This window comes from Perna viridis, chromosome 5 (assembly GCF_037379345.1).
Source record: "Perna viridis isolate PV_CMFRI_1.1 ecotype Kerala chromosome 5, ASM3737934v1, whole genome shotgun sequence".
Lineage (NCBI taxonomy): Eukaryota > Metazoa > Mollusca > Bivalvia > Mytilida > Mytilidae > Perna > Perna viridis.
The window spans coordinates 21,119,465-21,141,897 of record NC_142449.1 but is presented as its reverse complement, the minus strand read 5'-3'; the positions used below and the strand labels follow the sequence as shown (position 1 = coordinate 21,141,897).

The following is a 22,433-nucleotide window of genomic DNA, read 5'->3' as shown; positions in this document are numbered from 1 at the left end:
TGCTGCTAGCTACGTGGAAAATAATTCGACAGACAGATCGACAAAAGAGGAGAAACCTATATACCCTCCAAACATCATTTGCAGGGGGTATAAATAGAACAAGGATTGCAGTTTAAAAAAGACAATATCAGTGTATTGATTAGACACAGAAACAAATTCATCACAAATAAAGAAATACAATCAATGTAAGCAGTGACTAACCATATTTTTAAAGTCTTGAAATTAATAAAGTATAATTGTCTTACCTTTAGAAACATGATAATCAATTGCTTGCAGTGAAAGGTTTTATAAATTCTTGGTACATATAAAAAATATAGTAATAAGAAACAATGGTCACTAAACACTAATAACTTCCTCTACTAATTCACAATTATGTACTGGTAGTAGCACATACAAGTACCACAGACACAAAAGTTATGATGTACATTTGCAAAAATTATGTTCATGACAATGTACCACTATCTTTATAAAAATGAAACAAAATGCGTAAACAAAAAGAAAAAAACCAACATTTTTATATGAATTTGTTGAGGCATACAGGGATAAACACGGACTAAAGATCTATAATAAAACACATTTGGACATGTGGCATTACATATATATGTCAGCACAAAAATATTTTTAATACATATATAAACACTAACCAAGTTATTAATTGAAAGAGTGGGTTACAAATTACCTAAAGTGTGTACTTTTGATAGCATATACAGCTGAAGTAGCACTCCAGCTAAGGATCATGCAAAATGTGATTCATGAGTAAAAAGCTTACATATTTTTATTTTTGATATTTTGTTTGAAATGTCATAGTAAACAGAAAGTAATATGTGGTTTTTCATATAACCTGTGCTGTTAGGAGATAAAAATTGTGTAGAATGCACTGTAGATTTCAAAATTAAGGGAGATAACTCTGTAAATGACGCTAAAATAAAATAGATTCTACCGGATTTTCAATGTTGATTATCTCCTAAGAGCAGGCAGCTTTGAATAATTACATATTTCATAATATAGACCAATAAAACAACTTAATTACAAAAATAAAAATATGTAGCCTTTTTTGGGATGTATCACATTTTTCAGATTTTGCACAATTCTTACAAAGACAGCTACTTAAGAACTAGCAATTTTTTTTGTAGGTTTTGATTGGAACAACAACAGCTGCACAAATACAGCAGCGTATTTAAGTAAACAATTAAATTTATCCAACAATCTTTTCAGAAAAAAAAGCAAATCAAAGGAATCTACAATTGGGATTGACGGTCAAAACTCATAACAAAAATCATAGAAAGCATAATCAATAACCTTCATGTTAGAAAACAAGTGACACGTTGATGCTTTATTATTTATCACAAATATTAACCAATCATGGTTGTCTGTTGTTAGATTTTGGAATTACCATGGAATGAGTAAACAAATGAACCAAGATTCTAGTGGAAAAAAAGAGACAAATAAGCTGCAACCATGGAATTTCAGTTTTGTAGTGATTGGAGATAGTGTGTGTGTGTGTGTGTGTGTGTGTGTGTGTGTGTTCCTAAACTTAGTGCCCATTCTGATATGGTCTGGGATAAGTGAGGGTTTCTTTTTTTTGCTTTTTGTAAGTGTTTGTGTCAGTTCCATAATTTTCATGTTGCAAAAATCCCTGAAACTGGTGTACATCCTCACCTTGTACCATGTATATGCTTTTTGCGTCGGCTGCACAACTTCCTGTTTGCCAGAACGGTTTTATGACTTATTTTAGTATTCCATAATTTTTGTCGATATGATTTCAGCAGCCCCTAATGAAGACTTTCAGTGCCTCTATCACACCACCATCTTTCATTTTTACTTCTATTGTTTCGCATGTTTTTCTTTATCCAATCAAGGTTAATATTTATAGGTGAGTGCATCTTTGGCGATTTTTGGTAGTCACTACTGGTCCATTTTGAAGTCATTTCAATGGGTTTGATTTCAAGGCTGGTATTCCTTCAGCTCGCTTTCTTCCGTATTCGAAACTTCTTGAGCAAAATCATTTCGCTGAGACAACCGTGAAATTTTTTTTGTCATTTCATAATTCTTCATGCAGCTCAGGATTTTCAAGCTGGTTATTTGTGTAAAGACTACCTGAACAGCCACGACCCGATTTGATTTGATTGAACATAAACACCACTGCTTCATTTTGCACAAAGCAAGTACCCTCAAAGCATAATTTTAACCCCATTTTGCTACTAAGTACTGAATTTAGATCTAAACGGATTGTTTCCTTTTCATAAATTTTTTACAAATAGTATGAAATTTGTGTGAAATAATACAAATATTGATAGCTAAAAGAACATGGCTTTTTTTTTTACTTTATATGAAAATACTCAAAAACGTTGTGGAAAAAGAAAAAAAATCTACTCTAAAAAGCGTATAAATAGCCATAGGTGTATATATATATATAGAGAGAGAGAGAGAGAGAGAGAGAGAGAGAGAGGTCTACTGGGATGTGGAAACTGTAACATCTTACTATATTGACATGCACGGCTAGGATGAACATATAATGTTGATACGAGAATGCATATGCATATATAATGAAGTCCAAGGTGCATCCACTGGAATCAATGCAAGGCTGTAAATTTGGTTCTTCCCTCAGTGGGATTCGGACCCCTTTTCTCTCTTACATCTAGGACAACACCGCCTGTACAACGTCAAACGCTCTAGAACATATGAACAACTAGGCTGTATGAAAATATAACTTTCTTTAACCGAGTGATACTTCCTCGTAAGTAAATCTAGTGCGTGAACATAACCACATGAGGTAAAACTGGATAACGCGAATTTGGATGTATCTTAGACTTGATTATACATGTATATGTACATGCATCCTTGCATCAACATTCTATGTTGGTCATAGCCGTGTACTTCTATATGCTAATGCACTAGCAAGATGGTACAGTTCCCACATACCATTAGATCTTTTATATACAAATACAAATGTATTAATTTGCGTGGTTGTTTCTGTAATTCGTTGCAGATCCTCTGACTTACCCGAAACCATCAGAGGTTATTCTATCGAAAGCGCTATCGAGTTTTACATCATGTGCTTATATTTACGATCTAGATTCAATTACAAGGAAGTATCGCTCAGTTAATGAAAGCTATATTTTAATAGCCTTTTTGACGAAGTGCAGGCGGTGTTTCCTTAGATTGTAGAGCAGAGAAGGGGTTTGCACCCGCTGAGGGAACGACCAGATTTGCAGCCTCACATCGATTCCAGAGTTTGGATGTACCTTAAACTTGATTACTAGTATATATATCATAAATTAAGTTGGAGTGTTGGAACCTGTAGTCCAAAAGCATTTTTGCAGTTCAATGTCAACGTCTTCACAAGTTCTGGATGGTTTAAGCCGCTTTGAAATTTTGGATTCATTTTTCAGCTTGCCCTTTTCACTGGTAAACATAGTTTCCTGTTAGTTTTTAACTCTTGAGATGGACTGTACTGTTGTTAAAGAATAGATTTTTCTTGATCGAATACTTTTTTCAAAGACCCCGATGTAGCAAAAACATTTTCTACTATACATGACAAGTATGTTGTCGTACCAGCAGACAAAGCCCAAAACAACATTATTTTTGTCTGCAAAACGTTTCACATCAAATGTTTATTATCAGAGGTAGACGTAGAAAATAATAGCGGTGATAAGACCTACACTGCTACCACACTCTCCAAAGAAGAGACTGTGGAAAACCATAAATCTGTGCTATCCTCTTTTGGTCTCTCTACCAAGGACGATGATTGTGATTTACCGTCTATGTACTGGATTCCTAAACTTCACAAGAATCCATACAAACAACGTTTCTAGCTGGATCTGCAAAATGTACCACCAAACCTCTTTCAAAACTTACTTCTACACTCACAACTGTGAAAGAGGGTCTGCAGTCCTACCACAACACTTATTACTCCTGTAGTGGTATTAATTCAATGTGGATCCTGAAAAATTCGAAAGATCTTTTGGAGACAATCAGTTCAAGAATATTATCTGAATATAATAGCATTTAAACCTATGATTTTTCAACACTGTATACTTCTATTCCCCATACGCAGTTAAAATCCCGACTTAAAAACATTATACATGGTTTCTTTTTCCGAAAAGATGGTACACCTAGATACAAATATATAGTTCTTGGTAGAGATTCCTCATACTTTGTAAGAAATAATTCCAAATCATCTTCCAAATATACAGAGGAAAATGTTTACAAAATGCTGGAACATACTTGTCCAGTGTGGTGGACGTGTTTTTCAACAAACGGTCGGCATTCCAATGGGAACAAATTGTGCTCCTTTACTGCGTAAGGAGTGTTCATATCACAACTGATACGTTATGCCAGAGCTTGTAGAAACTACGCACTACGACTTTTTGTATCGCTCTAGAACTCTAACAAATTGGCTTCTGGAACAGGGTTATGTTGCTACAAGATTGAAGTCATCACTACAGAAGTTTTATGGTCGTCAGCATGGACTCGTGGATCGTTATGGTGTAACCATGTTCCAGAGGCCTACTTGTCAGAATCTAGCCCGGTACAAAAAAGTTGTAGTTGTGATATATAAACTCCATAGGCAGGTGTTGATTGATTGATTGATTGATTATTGGGGTTTAACGCCCGAGCAGCAATATTTCAGCTATATTCAGGCGATGGACATGAAATAATGATGAAATAAAAAAATGGGATGAGACACTAGGATAATGGGTCGACAAATTTCGATTGTGGGCAGAGCGCCATAGCCCCCGGCCAGGGCTGTGAACACTATTAAGTCGCCTTTTACGAAAAGCTTAGCGATGCTAGGGGCCTATTTTTTTTTACATCCGGACCCGCACGGGGCGACAGGTGTTGAAGGGACGTTGCCCAGATGAAAGGGAACGTTGACAATATAGAATGAAAAGTCATCAACTCTGTCGTTAAATTTGGTCGATCTCTATGTGTAGGTCAAGATAGGTAGGTCACAGTGTCTGTAGTATCCTTTATTTCAAGATCTTTGGGATAGATGCGATGTCATCTACTAGTGTATAGCGAAACGTTTCTTTGTGTCAAAAACTGCACCAGTGGGACTTTGCTGCTCCAAGAACCACATGCCGATACCGCCCATATATACTACAAGAATTCTTCATAGTGCATTGACTGTGGTCTTGAAAAAAGATTCCATACTTCGCGCACGTTTAACTTTCATACATAACTAAGACGGATTTTTGCTGCAGCTAAATATAGTTCAATTAACCAGAAGCCATCATGGTTTGCTTGCTTGTGTTTGCAGTATTTCTCTTTCTTGTCATCTGCTGTGCATCATGGCATGTTGTTTTGATCTTTTATGAACTTGTCGATGATTGAGGAGTTAGAATGTATTGTCACCCGAACTCTATTTTTTAGTTTGTTTAGTCAGCAACTAGTATTTAAGATGCCGTTTGGTTCGGAGGCCCTCACTTTTGGTTTCGGGTTTCACTTCAACAATTGGAATCTTTATTTTACTAAAGTCTCATTAAAACAATAGTTTGTGTGTATAAGGAACTAAGTTATATTGTAATGTCTATAAAGGTCACACCTCAGGATCTTCATTGTCTCTATGGAGGTCACGCTCGAGAATCAGGTAGACAGGTTCTCATGGTATCTATAGAGGTCACATTCGAGGTTCTTTATATATACAAATTTGCAAGCTAATTGTAGAATGATTTGACCTGGTATACGTAATGAGTAATTAGAAGAATCGAGAATCTGATTATCTCTTTGTCAGGAATATAATGATCATTACAGTACAAACATTGCTAACCCCATGTGTATGGTATAACACAAGCATTGTTTGTTCTTCGTAGAATGTTCAATCACAGAAGAGCAAAGGTAAGACGTGTAGTGACAAAGTTTAAAAAAAGACTCTATAATTGAACAAAAACAAAGCTATGATTGAACTATTTTAATCATAATAATCAAGTAATCAACCTTAAAATATTTTGTACAACAATCAATCCCAATATTACTCGAAGTTTAACAGAAATTAATTCTACAACAAAAAGAAATAATTCAACTCCACTCTTCCAATGCAAAACCCTGCTCTAAGTACTATAGTAGTTCAATGTTCATTCCATATATTCAGCATTGAACGTTGTAATTTTCATGAAAATACCCATGCGCTGCAGTACACATATACAAATAGAACTTTGAACAGAATCAATTTATGCTTCAATAATAACGTTCCTTATCTTCACGGAAATTTTCCGACTCGTATCTTTGTTTACAACATAACTGATAATTAAACATGTCACAGTTGTTGTCTATGCTTTTGGTCGTCGTCGTCGCAGTGATAGTTGCAACTGTTTACCGTGAATACACTTATTCTTATCCACACGTGAATTTAAACAAGGCGTATGACTATATTGTAGGTAATGTGCTTAAATCCAATATATTCTTCCGCGTGAAAAATCGTTTGTTCCACCTTTAGTTCTTCTAATTATAGCTATTGATATACCTAATGGTCGGAAATTAAAATAAATTCAGTATGAAAGTATACTGTATTTACTTACAATGTCTATGGCACGATCGACCTCTGAAGAATGTAGCTTACATTAGAGAAATAGTACACTTCTGCCAACAATACATAACATTTTCTGACTATGTATACGTAAACACATGATAAGTAAAGAAGACAAACGATGCTACCAAATGTCTATCATATTCCTCATTATAATTGCATGTATATATGGTTGCTGCCCGGTATCATGTGGTATACCTTCAACATGTGCAACTTCATATTATTATAGGAATGGAACAATCCTGTCATTGTATTTTGCAAATTATCGTAATAATTTATGAATAAGAACATGAAAGAACAGTTTCTATCTTAAGAAAAAAAAATTAAGTCTGAATTACTCCATTTTAGTTGGAGCTGGATCAGCGGGTGCTGTCATAGCAAACAGATTGTCCGAAAATTCCAATGTGTCTGTGTTATTGATAGAGGCGGGTGACTATGGATTTGATAATGAAAACATCAGAATACCTTTAGCTGGTGGAGGTCTACAGAAAACACTAGCTGACTGGCATTACTATACGGTTCCTCAAGAATACAGTCAAAAAGGAATGATTGACAGGGTATATATCGTAAAGTAACAAGAATTATACCATAAGAAAGCGTAATGTTTTAAAAGAATATAGTCACAAAATGTGTGCATCTAATTTAACACCTCTAACATATTTTTCAGTTAAACTTGCAGTGTAAGCGTTTATTGTCATGTGACAATAAGCGTAAAGTAAAATTTTCCATTACATATATATATGAAAATTGAAAGACATTTTCATGTCAAAATTTCACTAAAACCCTTTTTAATAAGAAATTTAAGACAAATTTGAAGTAGATATGGTCACAATGATTTCAAATTACTAGTATCTAGCTGAGTAGAATATAAAATATCTTGAATAATTTTTTTAATTTGAATTATTTTTGCTAGAAACTAAAGCAAAGAGAATGTGTTTGATGCAGAAAACATTTTCAGTTCTTGTGAATAATACTGATGAATTTCTTGTTTAATAGAAAAGCTACTGGCCCCGCGGTAGGGTACTGGGTGGATCCAGTAGTCTGAACACATTGGTTTATGTACGTGGAAGTAAATATGACTTCGACCAGTGGGATAAAGAGGGTTGTGACGGCTGGAGCTACAAAGATGTACTTCCTTATTTCATTAAGACGGAAAATTTTCAAATTCCAAACCAGTTCGAACAAGGTAATACAGTCACTTTCAGAGAAACCAGTTCAATCAAGGTAATAGCGTCACTTTCCGACAAACCAGTTAAGTTTAGGTAATAGCATCACATTCATTCATATCACAACTCATACGTTATGCCAGAGCTTCCCGAAACTACGCAGACTTTTTGTATCGCTAGAACTCTAACAAATAGGCTTTTGGAATAGAGTTATGTTGCTTTAAGATTGAATTCATCACTATAGAAGTTTTATGGTCGTCATCATGAACTCGTGGATCGTTATGGTGTATCCATCTGCACCATGAAAACTGATTTATTCAACGGGTCATAGTTTTCCTTTCCTCGTTTGTCTACCCCGGACTTGACTTTTTATGAGCAACTTGGCGGGTGTTTCTAGAAAAGCAGAGGACGCTTACCCTACCGGTGCACCTGGTCCATGCTCCCAGGTTTTAGTGGAGTCCGAGTTGCTCATTTGCTTTTGTTATTTTATACGTATGATTTTAGTTACTTTATGTTCTTTGTCGTGGATGTCTGTTTTCCATGTCTGGTCTTTGTCCTTGGATCACATTCTTTTGATTACCTCTATAACCTTTGTTCCCTTGATTACTCATTCAGACAGATTAGTTCGATTGTGGTAATAGAGCCACTTTCCGACAAACCAGTTCGATCGAGGTAATAATGTCACTTTTAGACCAAGAAGATAATTGACCGTGAGAATCAGTAAAAATGTAAGCCAAAATAATTATAATTTATCTGAAATGTAAGCAATTTTAAACTTTTGGCGTAAAATGTGTTTCCAAAATCAGAGAGAGAGATGTCTGTTCGGACAGCATAGCGATTAAAGACATACCAAAAATTAAATTCAAGATGCAACCACAAAACATTAAACCACAAAACTATAAAGATGCACAAACAAAATATGGGTATTGTTAATTATTATCTGCTTTTAGCATTTCATGGTAACGATGGTTACATGGTCCTAACAAACAGTACGTTGACACCAATGGCTGACATATATAGGGAAGCAGCAGAGGAGATAGGGTATCAAACAGTGGATGTAAATGGAAAAGACCAAATAGGTGAGTCAAGACCCGTCCATTGGAGAATACATTTTGCAGTTTAGTGTAGAAATGATTTGCCAAGAAACGTCCATTTGAAAATTCACTCAAACAATTGAGTTTTGCAAGAGTTTGTCAAGACACGTCTATTCGATATAACGAGAATGAATATGGTGAATATGTCAAAGACATAACAGCCCCATTGGGATGAAAAATGTCAGCTCAAGGTCACTCATGGGTCTTTAAGGCACCGACCATTTTTATACTGGGGGAAGGGCTGGGATTTTCTATGTTGCTAAATATTTTTTTCTACTGTTCTTAAATTTTTTTCAAAAACAAATGAATTATAATATTTTTTTCAGGAATATGGCAGATTTTTTTTGCCAGTCAAGTTTACGATAAACAATAAATGGAAAATTTTATATAGATATCAAAGGAGGGCATATAAAAGTAAAGATTCATTTCAATCAGATATTGTTAAGACTAAATAAAATAAATAAGTAGATTTGCACCCCCTCCCGCCCGTAAAAATTACAATTCTTTTATAACAATGGGACGGGCATTTCAAAATCATAATTTTTGTTCGCGTCGGTTTCTTGTATTTAGGCCTTATAACATATAAATCTTTAAATTCATGTTGACCAAAATAATGTTTCTTCTCTTAAACTGATGTGGCTATGGATTTAAAACATGTATATACATTAAATGACTAAAATTAGGCTAGCAAACATTTGGTAAGGAGTAAAACATTAAAAAAAAATAAAATCCTGCCAACCACCTCATATTGTTGATGAGGGTTGGATGAAATTTACTTGGCCTAAACAAGACAATGCCTTGTCTGGACCAAGGAATTGGACAAGGAACTGCTTCTTTTTTTATAAACCATAACAAAGCACGAGAAAGTCTGGGACTCGTGCAGTCCGGGAAACTTCCCCTGCGATAGCACGATAGTCTGTGACTCATGCAGGCCGGGAAGCTTCCCTTGCGATAGCACAAAAAAGACTCGTGCAAGGAAGCAGCCTACATCACAATCAATTATACATGGCCAATCTACCCAAGTCTACCCCTTCCTTTGCCTTGCGGATTCCACTATCGAGAGTGTGTGGTGATGTTGCTATCTGTGCATCTTAGTATGTGGCCTATTCATCTCCATTTACGCCTCTTGATGGTGTCAGTAATTGGTGTTTGGTTGATACGTTCCCATAGCTCTGGTAAATTATCAGGCCATTTGATATGTAGAATCTGTCTGAGGCATTTGTTTACGAAGACCTGTTGGTCATGTTCGGTTTTCTTCGTCTGTTTCCAAGTCTCCGATCTATACAAAAGAACTGACTTGGCATTTGTCTCGTATATACTGAGGTTTGTTTTGAGACTGGTGTTTCTGCTCCTCCAGATTGGTCTTAGGGTTACAAAAGCTTGTCTGGCTTGTCCAAGTCTCGCCTTGATGTCCTCATCGGCGTCTCTATTCTTTGAAACGACACTGCCAAGGTAGGTGAAGTTGCTAACGTTTTCAATGGAATCACCATTGAGCATGGTGGCTACTGTGTTTTGTGTGTTAAGTCTGATTTGGATTTATTGGTGTTTCTCTCTAGACCAGTTGATTTGGTTATTTTGTACAAGGCCGATGTCTTCAATTGTATGTGCTGGAATTGGTGAGATAGAAGGCTCACATCATCTGCAGTCAAGGTCTTCTAGCTCTGAAGTGAGTGACCATTGGGTTCCTCTAGGTAGTGACAGCAGTGTTCTCATAATCCTGTCTATGGCTACAGAGAAGATAAGGGTGACAGGAGACAACCTTGGCGTACTCCTGTATGTACATTGAAGGATGGTGAGAGTGTGGAATTGTCGATGACTTGGCATTTGGTGTTTTTGTAGAGTCCTTGGATAATCTTGCCTATTTGACATGGATTCCATAGTTTTTTAGTACATATAAAGTGTATTTCTGTCAACTATGTCGAAGGCCTGTTTGAAGTCCACGAAGTTGATGTAGAGGGATGGTTTCTATTCTATGGACTGCTCGATGATGACCCATAACATGGCAATTTGGTCAGTACATGATCAAACGCATCGTAATCCTACTTTCTCATCACGGAGGTTTGTATCTATTGCTGCATTGATTCTTTCTAGAATGACTCTTGCTAGGACTTGCTAGCTACTTGGAAGTGTAGCTGAATTCATCTCCAGTTTTGGCAGTTGTTCAGGTCGCCCTTTTATGGAAGCTTAATGATGTAACCAAAACTCCACTCCTCAGGGATTTCCACTGTTTCCCAGATGTTGTCAAACAGCTCATGCAAGACGCTTTAGGAACCCAGGGCGGGTGTCAAAAGAATAGGCCCGTAACAGCGTAAAGCTTGTCGTAAAAAGCAACTAAATAGTTCTCAGAACTCTGGCGGGGGCTAAGGGCGTTCTGCCTATAGAGCAACTGGGTTGTGTGCCCTAGGTGATGGAATGGGGTAACCCTGGCATTTAACCTCCTGGGGTTGTCAGGTCATAATATGGAAAATTATAGTGGTGCAACGTGTTGGGAAAGATTCCACGTTCCTTGCACGTTAAAGAACCCTTCTATGGTATTCTACCGGAGTAGGAACCATTTTGCTCCGCCACAGAATTAAATTGCCAAACGCTAATAACCTCTCCCAATTTCAAGTGGCAATAAAAATTTGTCGACTCCATTATCCTTGTGTTCCGTTCTATTTTTCATTTCATCATCATTTCATGTTCATCGCCTGGATATAGCTGAAATATTGCTCCTCAGGCGTTAAACCCCAACAATCGATCAATCAATCAAGATGCTCTAGGTGAATTCTGGGTTGATCTTCAAGAACTCAGGTGGAGTTTGGTCCGGTCCTGGGGCTTTTCCAGTCCTGATTCTCCATAGAGCTTTTATGATTTTATCCTTCGTGATTGGGCCAGTATCAACATCAAAGTCTTTTCCAGAAGGTAGATCAGGAGCATCTGGTATAACTTTTTCATTTAAAAGTGGTCGATCTAGGTTTGTTACCACATTGACATCTTTGTCTATCATTGGTTTGGATGTGTTTGTCTTTCTATCTCTCAGTTGGCATGTGATGTTGTACGCAATCATGGTGTCATTTCTTGCCATTTCATTCTTCACTTTTGAAGCGATCTCGTTGATGTAGTTTTTTTTTCATCCTGTTTGGTCTTTCTCTTTACTTCTTTCCTGGTGCCTATGCGTTACCTCGTCAACTATTTTTCCTTCAAGCCTGTCTTGACTTGGTAAAGTTGTATTTTAACAGACCTACGCTTCTTGGTTGTCTCGAATGTACCATATCTTGTATTCCTTCTTCGGAAATCTAAGTTCTTCTTGGCATGTGGTGTTGTATGCGGATTTTACTCCCTTTCCCATTGTTTGTTAACTGCGCCTCTTCCTTATGCTGTACTTTCTACTTTTAATCTGATATTGTCCATTTGCCTTGGCTATCTTGAGCTTAAATTTAGCCACCACAAGTTGATGATCGGATGCTATATCAGTATCTCGATAAGCTCTAACATCTGTCCTACTCTCTCCATCTCCTGGCGATTGTAATGTGCTCTATCTGGTTTCATGTCTGGAGATACCCAGGTTGTTTATATCCTTGTAAGGGAATGTTGTACTTCCTATGACCAGATCGTGTGGGAGCATAAATCTGCAAAGAGTTCTCCATTTTCATTGAATTGATTCCTTCCTTCCCCATGATGAGTTCTCTCCCTGTGTTATCTTTTCCGATTTTGGAAAAAATTTGGACATCAAGATGTCCCGTGGCCGTGGTGTTCTATCTAAGGTAGCTTGGAGCTGGTTGTAAAACTCCTTTTTATCTTCTTTTTCTGCTACGTGTAACATTGAATGACTTATTTTTTATATCTTTGAAATAAATGTTGCCATGACAATGTTTCACTCACAGGATTTCATTCGATGAGTGATGATTTGGGCTTCTTGTTGAGTAAGATTCCTACTCCATGTTTATGGTTACCATCCTCCAGATGATTCTATCTAACTTCGTCCCAAGGTTGTAGCGATCCATTTCTCTTGCAGCGTGGACAGCTTTTCCGGTTTGGTATAATGTTTGCACGTTCCAGTTCGCAATCCTTGACGCGGTCATAAGGGAGAAAGGTGTCATCGGCGGATGAGAAATTATAGTTAAGTAAAATCATATGTATTTTATAATACATATGCAAATATCACCAGTATATTTCACGAATGTTGCATTGGCTTCCGATCATATTATGAAAATATTAATTAGTTTCCTAATTAAATGTGTTATGTAAAAGATGCATATTTAAAGAACGGTATTTACAAGTAATGATTAAACAGATAAAAAGTGCTATGGAGTAAAATTAATAGTTTAATTGTTCATGACGTGCATTATTAAGTGGGCAGAACAAGCTGTAGATTTTGCAGTCGAGTAGCTTTTTAATGAATAAAATTTTTGAAATTATGTAGTAGGCACATTGGACTACTATTAAGTCTTAAGTGTTGTAAGGTTTCAACTCTGTTCCATTTGAATTTGCACTTTCTCTAAGAAATTACTGAGGTTTTAAAGAATATATAATTAAATATGAGTAGATCAGGTTCTAATAACAATGTTAAATAATATTTGAAGCTGATCAAATGCCCCATTAAAGACAATAAAGCCATCATCTTGGAACATACTTATGTTGTGCTTGTTTTCGGAACTTTTCAACCATGAAGTTAATAAGTTCTTGCTTGTATGTCGCATATGTCAGGGCTACAGACTGTCCCCATTGTATGTCGCATATGTCAGGGCTACAGACTGTCCCCATTGTATGTTGCATATGTCAGGGCTACAGACTGTCCCCATTGTATGTCGCATATGTCAGGGCTACAGACTGTCCCCATTGCACATTGCATATGTCAGGGCTACAGACTGTCCCCATTGTATGTTGCATATGTCAGGGCTAGGGACTGTCCCCATTGCACATCGCATATGTCAGGGCTACAGACTGTCCCCATTGCACATCGCATATGTCAGGGCTAGGGACTGTCCCCATTGCACATCATATTAAGAACTAATTCTAATATTAGAAATAAGTTCTCATTGTTCAAAAGTATAGCATAGTCTTTTTTATCACTTCAAAGTAGATGTTTTCCACCGCCTTAATTAGTTCATTACTGAACATGCTAGTATACATGATTGTTATGTGATAAGTACATAAGAAATTTGTTGTTATTTAGAAACTGTAATAGTTCCGAACTGTCTCGTACATAAGTTCCTTGGTTTTTAACTATAGGTAGCAAAAATTAGTCAGGAAGTCTACACAAGTAATGCATTGGAGAACCACAATGGGAAATAATCGGACGGCCTGGTATTCTAATCTTTTCTCTGTTGGAGATTAAGGCTAAAAACCACTAATTCCACTTCCCATAGGCTTCTATGCTAATTTCACAATATTCAATGGCTTCTCTGGACTTTACCTTAACTTTAACCTGCAGAGGACCATATATCAGCATGATTCTACATATGTCAGCTCACAATCCCCAGAATGGCATGTGGGGTTAGCAGACTTGCAGTGCAGTACTGGTCACCGGAAGTGAAGGGTCTATAAATAGCATGGGAAATCCCAGTGTTTTCACAAGATAGGGGTATATTTAGAAATCATTATGGAGATTAGGCTTCACATCACAAGAAGCAAAATGCACCTATAAAATGTACAGAAATGTTTTTCCTTTCAGAAACTGTTTAAATTTTTTAAATGAGATGAGAACTTTTTTCACAGCACTATGAGGAACAGGGGTAATTTCTGCGTATTACTATTTTTGCGTACGTTCCAAATGCTCATTGGTTGAATTGGTGGTCTGTAACCTAAAATCTTAACTGGTTATAATGTTTAGCGGTAGTTCATGTATTTTTGTGCACCCTTCTTAATTGTTTAACATACTGGATTAATATAAACAAAAGTATCTGGAGATTGATATCCATTTAGTTGCTCATTATAACATGGATTTTGCGACTATAAACCGTAAAATGTTGATATGAGAGACATTTGTTACATACTTCTTCATACATAATTTAACATGTTGAATGGCAGTTTATGATACATTCGCTATATGTACATGAGATTCCTCTCCTCTCCTTTCCTTTTTTTCTAATTTCTTTTCTTCTTAAACTTTTTTTTATGAAAAACAGAATACATTATTTTTTTACTATTGTGGAACTTGATTTATTTTTTTCTTGCAAATGGAAAATTTTTTTAAAATTTTTCTTCAAAGTGAAATTAATATCTTTTTTTCAAAAGTATCCCAGCCCCCCCCCCCTTTCAATATAAAAATGGTCGGTGCGTAATGAATGACTAGGATACCTTCAAACCACAGAGAATTCAAACAATGAATTTAGTCAAGGAAGAGTCTATGAAGACACGTCTAATTGAGAATTTGACCAAATGACTGAGGGTAGCAAACGTTCATTCTAGAATTCAAACGGCAGTGATGTATATTTGTAGGCAATACACGTAAATTGAAGCCTGAGCGTAGCCATCGTTGGTGCGTTGCATTGGTGCGCTCGAAAAAACAATCGTTACACCAAGATGAGTCGTAGCTACTTGATTTCAATGTATATCCTCTACATTGTTTTAAAGAGAGTTGTTAAAAAAATCAAATTTCAGGCTATTCTTATGCCCAAGCTTCTGTGCATGGTGGAGAGCGATGTAGCACAGCTAGCTGTTACCTAAAACCTGTCATGCACAGACAGAACTTACATATTAGTGTTAATTCTTTAGCAACCAAGGTAAATCTACTTTTTTTCCATTTTGAAGTCTCTTTGCCATTACAATACACAGCGAACACGTATGAAATGTTTATTCCCAGAATTGACTCCAGCCTATTGAACAAATATACAAAGTAAATTGCGTACACTGGCAGACAATGACTCAAGAGACAGGCAAATGCATCATGAACAGAGCAGTTACCTACAAAATTCCTTGCATAAATATTTCTTTTTTTTCTGGATCATATTTTGCTAAGAACAAACGAAATAAACATACCACAGTATAGTAAGAAAAAAGAAATAAACATACCATAGTATAGTAAGAAATCTTGTATTACGTTAATGATGAAGTCTTTTTTTGCTGATCGATAATTTTGATTTTAAGTACCCCTTGTATACAATTAATTTTTGGATTTAGATCTTCCTATGCACTTGATTTTAATGCTTTTTTTATTTTAATTATTTCAATGTTTTATAGATTATTATAAAAGATAAAGTTGCACTTGGAGTAGAGATGATAAATGGGAATAGAAAAGTTCAAGTGTTAGCTTCTAAGGAGGTGATCGTTTCTGCAGGAACTGTCAATAGTCCCCAGTTACTAATGCTATCTGGTATTGGTCCGAGAAAACAGCTGGAACAATTTAACGTTTGTTAACAAAGATTTGTATTTTATTTGTCTTTTAACTAAAGTTTTCTCATTTTTTATGCCATCAAGCCCTTGTTGGAGAGAATAATTATTTGAGAACATAAAGAAACAACTTATCCACCAAACACTTCATGAACTAATTAAATTTAAGTTATTATGAATCTGCAAAGAAAGAAAAAGCCACTAAAGCAGGTCCATGCTTTGGACTGGTATACAGCTGTAGTTATTTATTCGGGTTCAGCTGTCCAAGATTTCTACACCAAAGACAAGTGATTAATAGTAGAACTCATTCCAGTTATCCTGACAAAACAAAAAAAAGTTTTGAATAATGTGCCCAGTTATCCATAATAAATGAAGTATACTAAATTATAATTATAGATACCTGTGATTGCAGACCTTCCAGTAGGTGAAAATATGGAGGAACATCTTCAGTACTTCGTGAAGCACAAAATTAACCAACCATATACATTGTCATCAGAATCCAGAAATGTTCTTCGTCAACTCCAGTACGCATTAACAAGAAAAGGTAAAATTTTCGTTACACCATAACAGTTCTTCTATTACAAATAGATAAGCACTATAGCTAGTAAATTGTTCCAAAAAGAGTTCATTCATCAATCTGTGTAACATAGATGAGGATGTTACATCGAACTACCTACCATACGAAGTATATATGTACCATACAAATCGAACTAGAACTGTAAATGAGTGCCAATTTCCAGTTGTTCCTAGTATTTTTTGCCACTAGATGTTTGAAGGTCATCTGCTACTTCTTAGATTACTCTAAATCTTCGTTTTGTCAGTTCTTGCTTTCGATGCCGTGTTTTTTTTTCTAGTCTGGGACGATTCGATAGAGTAGACATTAACCGGCGAAAAGTCATATGCATTAACATATGAACAAATAAACTCTCGCCCATGTCATTAATGTACATCAGTAAACAAAGGGATGCTAAAAGTTTACATTGTACGCTAAAGCGCACTTGATTCAGTTTTATCTTCCCGTGATCAATCCATCTATCCATATAATTAATATTGGTGAGGTACAGTTTGTAAAGCCTTGGATAAATCTAGAACCAGCAACCCTATTTTCTTGGCTGTTATGATTTTATGGTGTTGACCAGCTGGTTTTTTTTTCGAGCGATATTGTCTTAAGCCATGGTGGTTGTCATTAATGGTTTTGTTCTTCTTTAGAAGGGATATCATTCTTTGTCTTATATCTAGCTTTAGCTTTTCTATGTCTTCAGTAGTACAGTCTATAAAGTCTAGAGTATCACTATGCGTCATGTATATTTATCGTTGTATTAGCCATTCAATATACTTTTTCCCTATAGACCGACAATTATTTCCTTTCCTGAGTCCTATTTTAGAGTGTCAATGGTTTAAACAGTGGAGTTTTATACATTTTTGTTGAAAATCTTCTTTATCTTACAATTGGTAAGGAAAATTGTATTATTGCACATTAGAGTATATGTGGTGATCTTATTTGCAGGACCTTTATCCGGCACTGGTTTAGAGGGACATATATTTGACAAGATGCCAAACAGAGATGCCAATTTACCGCCCTTTCCTGACTACGAGCTGTTGTTTTTAAGTGTGGCTCATGATAACTTTTTCTATGATCAAGGCCTGCAGCTGAATCTTAGGGAAGACGTACGTTCTTAGTTTATCGAGCCACAACTGTTATGTACCCCTCTGCTTGGTAAATTGTTCTTTTTGCTGATCTGACCGCTGATTTACCGATTATGACAATAGCATGCAAATGTTGTTTAATCACCACTGGTATATTCACGCCGCAATGGAAGAGTTAGGTTTAGCTCGTTGTAAAATCTAGAATTAACCCACTATTTCGTTTGAAATACCTGTATCAAGTCAGGACCGTTGCGATGTTTCTGTAAATTTGTAGTTATCCTTATTGGGTATTAATCTCCTCCGCAGACTTATAACCAGTTGCTGGTTTACTTTTTATCATTCCGCTACCTTATAGGCTCTGCTATACATGCATGATCTGACAAAAAAAAATCACAGGGCATGAGCATTACTGTTTTAACACTAGGTGGGTAGAGGTGTAAAGCTAAATGAAATAGCGAAAATACTCTCTATACAGGAGATCAGTGCACTACGGCAAAATAATAAAAATAGTTCTATCTATGGTGTGCTATAATTTGCAAAACTTTCTTTGATAGCATTTTTCATCAGAAATTAATCTGCGCTTATGTTTATTTAGTATATTTTAGCATAATTATACTAAGAATGACGGGAAAATCTGCAATTTTACTGACTTGCCTAATTTTGCAGGTGAAAAAGTTGATTAAAACAAGAACAGGGACCAAAGAATTTACAACAGTCGTTTTACAACTGCATCCAAAAAGTACAGGGACTATAAAACTAGTTAGTCCAGATCCATATGACTATCCGGTCATTCAGCCAAACTACTTCAAAGATCCAAATGATTTCAAAAGCATGATTGCAGGTCTGTGTAGATAAATAACAATTGGTGACAATTTATATGAAATTCTCTTCAAATTCAATATTACATTTACATTGTAATAATGAGTTCCTATTCTAGTCGAACCAAATTATTTTACATATCAGGAATAATCCTTAATCAAATGTACATATTCAGTAAACACGAACAGTTCGACGCCAGTCCACATAGTCTGCATTCAGTTCACGATTTATGAAAACGGTAATATCAACAAGATGATAAAATTTCAGGTATTCGGAAAGCTAGACAGTTAGCAAGAACTAAGACAATGCAAGAAATAGGAGCGACTCTGAATCGACAAGATTTCGATGGCATTTGTAACGACGTCGACTTCGATACTGATTCATACTGGGAATGTATGCTACGCCACTTTGCAGTCACCTGCTATCACCCGACATCGACTTGTAGAATGGGCAGTGCAACAGATCCAACAGCAGTTGTTGATCCACAACTTAGGTACGATTGAATGCCCTCTTCTGAAGCGCTTATCGAATTGAACTATAAATTGCGAATGAAAAGAAAGAAAACAAAACGTTCTTGGGCAGTTAAGAATATGATGTTAATTTAGAATTCGTCTTCCTATCGTTTAAATTCGTTAATTTTGATTTTGTAGGAACAATACAAGTTGTTCCAAACATTTAAGATTGTATTTCTAACGTATACTCACGTCTAGCAGAACACTGACAGTACGATGTGCATCTTTCCTTTTTTCGTAAAACCAACTCATGCAGAAACGTAAAGTATATAATGCTTTGTGTATTCTTGACTGCTTCATATGGGAGCATCTTATAAAACATTACCTTATTAACGGTAAATTTAGATAAAATCATTTAACAAAAAAATGTCCCATCAATTAATTATCATAGTTACACACCGTTCATCTGTGTCTACCTTGTTGCATTTTGTTCCATTCTGTAAAAAGTAATTCGTTTATAACAGTTTGACTAAAGCCAGTCCCTACTACCTACTGTGGTTTGTTGTGACCAGGGGGACTGGCTTTAATCAGACTACGTTTATAAGGAAATGCTTCCCTTATTCAACTTTGTTCATTCATTTTTAGTGGTGCTAAAAGAATACGCCCAAAGGCGTCCTAAAGAGGCTTTACTATCAATAAATCCCTCTCATTTCAAAATCATAAAGTGGGGAGAGTTTTGCAAGGGTGAAAAATGAAACTAGCTTTATTTGACAAGTAATGTGGTAAATTTCGATAAACGTAGCTTTTCATGCATGCGTTACTCGCATGTGATGGTATCTTGCGTAAATGCTTGATAAAGCAAAAAGAATAGGAACAAACTGATGATTTAGACTTAGTAGTTGGTATAAGTAGTTAATAATCCGAGAATTCGAAGGTACTTGCAAATTATATTATGGCTGAGAAGTGAGGATAGACCATCTAAATCCGTGGAATACAATATCTGACCCATGTCTTTTTTTTATCAAATTAAAAATGAAAAGGTGCGATAATATTTCAACATAAAATGAGTTCTGGTAAAGCAGTGATTTTGAAGGAAAAACTTAAGTCATTCACCCGTTGTTTAGACTCCAGCTGTTCTAAATCAAGTCCACAAAGGGATTGTCTACTTTGAATGCATTAATATAAAATCGGTTACGACCATTTATAAGTGGCATCCGAATAGAAAATATAAAGGAATTATTCTATGAAAACCTATGCTATTTTTACGGAGAATTTGCATTTTGCAGGGTCAAAGGAGTGAAAAAATTACGTGTAGCAGATGCATCAGTAATGAGGCATGTCACATCAGGGAACACAAATGCCCCCGCAATAATGATTGGGGAGAAAGCTGCTGATCTTGTTCGTGGCTCAGATTCGGTTCAAAAGTATAGAGATCAAATAAAACATTTAAAAATTTAAGTTTCTTACATATTTAATTGCTATTCTGGTACTATTTGTTTCCTGAATGGTAAATATTTCATGAACTGGAATATAACATAGTATATATAACATATATGCAGATCAGATCTCAGAGGACAAAATAGAATTTATCACGCACTACGAAATTAAAAATAAATCGTTGAATGTGATTTAGCAATTGAAACGGGAAGGTAGTTTAAAATGGCTTTAGAATGAAATACACTTTGAGATTTACACAGCCACATTCGATACATGATTAGTCGTACTTCTGCACTACGTTTCCTTATTAAAGTAGTGTAGTGGCACACTGTTAATTGACAACGCATTATGCCCTATTACACACTTTTTTTACAAAAATGAGGAAAAATTGTGGCTATATTTTCTAGATGACCATGAAAGGCGCAAACAATATTTGCTACAAATATAATGTTTGCCATGGTATCGAAAATTTATGGTTTGTTTTAAAGAGGTAGATCTGAGATAAGGGACACAACTCTTACAAATCAAATTGTCGGAACAAAGGAGAATACTCATTTTGTTGCTGTCGAAGTGTAATTGTGACCGTCCTACTGAAAAGCGCCCGGAGAGGGTAAAAAGTGCCTAAGGACACTGCTTTAGTCCTAACATTTAACCTCAGAATAGCAAAATGTTCTAAAATAATCACGAAAATTATACGAGAAATGGGGTAATGTTATTGACAAGGTATATCGCCCAAGCCTTAGAAATTATACAGACAATTTATCGCGAATATAAATATGTGCATTTTATATGGAAGTGATGTATAATGGAAATATGCTGTAAATATGAGTTAAGACAGAGAAAATGGGAAACATTTATACAAATCATTACTTTGCCAGAGGCGACAAAATAGATTTGTATTTTGATCACATATTAGTCAATTTACAATAACAAAGAAATGTAATCTAGAATTAATATTATAGTAAAAAAGTAGTGTTCATATAATTAAATCAAAATAGAAAAATATCTTAATGAAAATTATTTTGGGGTGCCTATAAAATGCAAAACGAAATCGAAACGAAACGAAACAATTCGAAATGAAACGAAATCATTTGAAACGAAACGAAACGAATCAAAACGAAATCTACAAATACCGAAACGAAACTGTTAAATGCGAAACGAAACGAAACGGAGAAAATTAATGTTTGTGAATTGTAGCTACATACATATATATGTACTTGAAATAAAATCTTAATATTTTAATAGCTAGTCTTGAGAGATCCGAATGGAAAGTCTAAACTAAAAAAAGACAAAAAAAAAACATCACCACTAGGAATACTCAGTCAATTGTTTATCATCGATCTTTGGTATTTACACGTAACATCCAGAATTATGGACGACATTAGGGCTAGGGTTCCTACGCCGCAATACGTGAACCAGATATCAAAGCCTTGCTTACAGAACCATGGTTAGACCCATGCACTTGAATATACAGCCACAGTTTGGGATCCCTACTAACAGTCTCATATACAGTCACTAGAGAACGTACAACGAAATGCAGCAAGATTCGTCAATGGCAATTACTCCGACAGAACGCCTGGCTGTATTACATCATAAAGGAGCTACAATGGGGAACCTAGAAGAACACCGACTAAGATCCATGCTAGTCATGATGTATAAAATCAGCCATGACATGATAGATATACCAGCTGCATCTACTTAACAACACTGAGGTAATGCCAGAACTCGGGGAAACAGCAACTATAGACAATTGCACACCAACAGAGACACCTACAAATTCTCGTTCTTTCCAGAACCATCAGGGACTGGAACAGCCTTCCCGACAGTGCCAAACATGCCAGTACCATTGAGGTATTCAAGGGGCAGCTAACCAACACCATAGCTGCCTCTCAGCAGACATAGACAGCAAGAGGCCTTGTTTTTAACCTTACATAATTTGGTTTTAAAATTGTAAATACGAGGCTATTAGCTGTGT

General features: G+C 35.9%; 1 protein-coding gene across 1 annotated transcript; it reads left to right on the top strand.

Annotated features, from left to right (window-relative positions):
• The first annotated feature begins 6,232 nt into the window (after positions 1-6,232).
• Positions 6,233-20,479, top strand: LOC148616469 (uncharacterized). Its single transcript, XM_088583535.1, has 11 exons — positions 6,233-6,380; positions 6,878-7,086; positions 7,526-7,715; positions 8,646-8,774; positions 15,375-15,496; positions 15,954-16,121; positions 16,500-16,647; positions 17,611-17,771; positions 18,417-18,591; positions 18,837-19,062; positions 20,308-20,479. Exons 1-11 carry the CDS (start codon positions 6,257-6,259, stop codon positions 20,477-20,479), a joined length of 1,824 nt encoding a protein of 607 aa, XP_088439661.1. The 5' UTR covers positions 6,233-6,256.
• Positions 20,480-22,433: the final 1,954 nt, after the last annotated feature.

What these genes read in the sequence shown, in the direction of transcription:
- LOC148616469 (XM_088583535.1), top strand. Translation starts at nt 6,257, where the DNA reads ATGTCACAGTTGTTGTCTATGCTTTTGGTCGTCGTCGTCGCAGTGATA. An exon ending in AAAAAGGAATGATTGACAGG is followed by an intron (nt 7,087 to 7,525) that starts GTATATATCGTA and finishes CTTGTTTAATAG; the next exon opens with AAAAGCTACTGGCCCCGCGG. An exon ending in GTTGTTGATCCACAACTTAG is followed by an intron (nt 19,063 to 20,307) that starts GTACGATTGAAT and finishes TGCATTTTGCAG; the next exon opens with GGTCAAAGGAGTGAAAAAAT.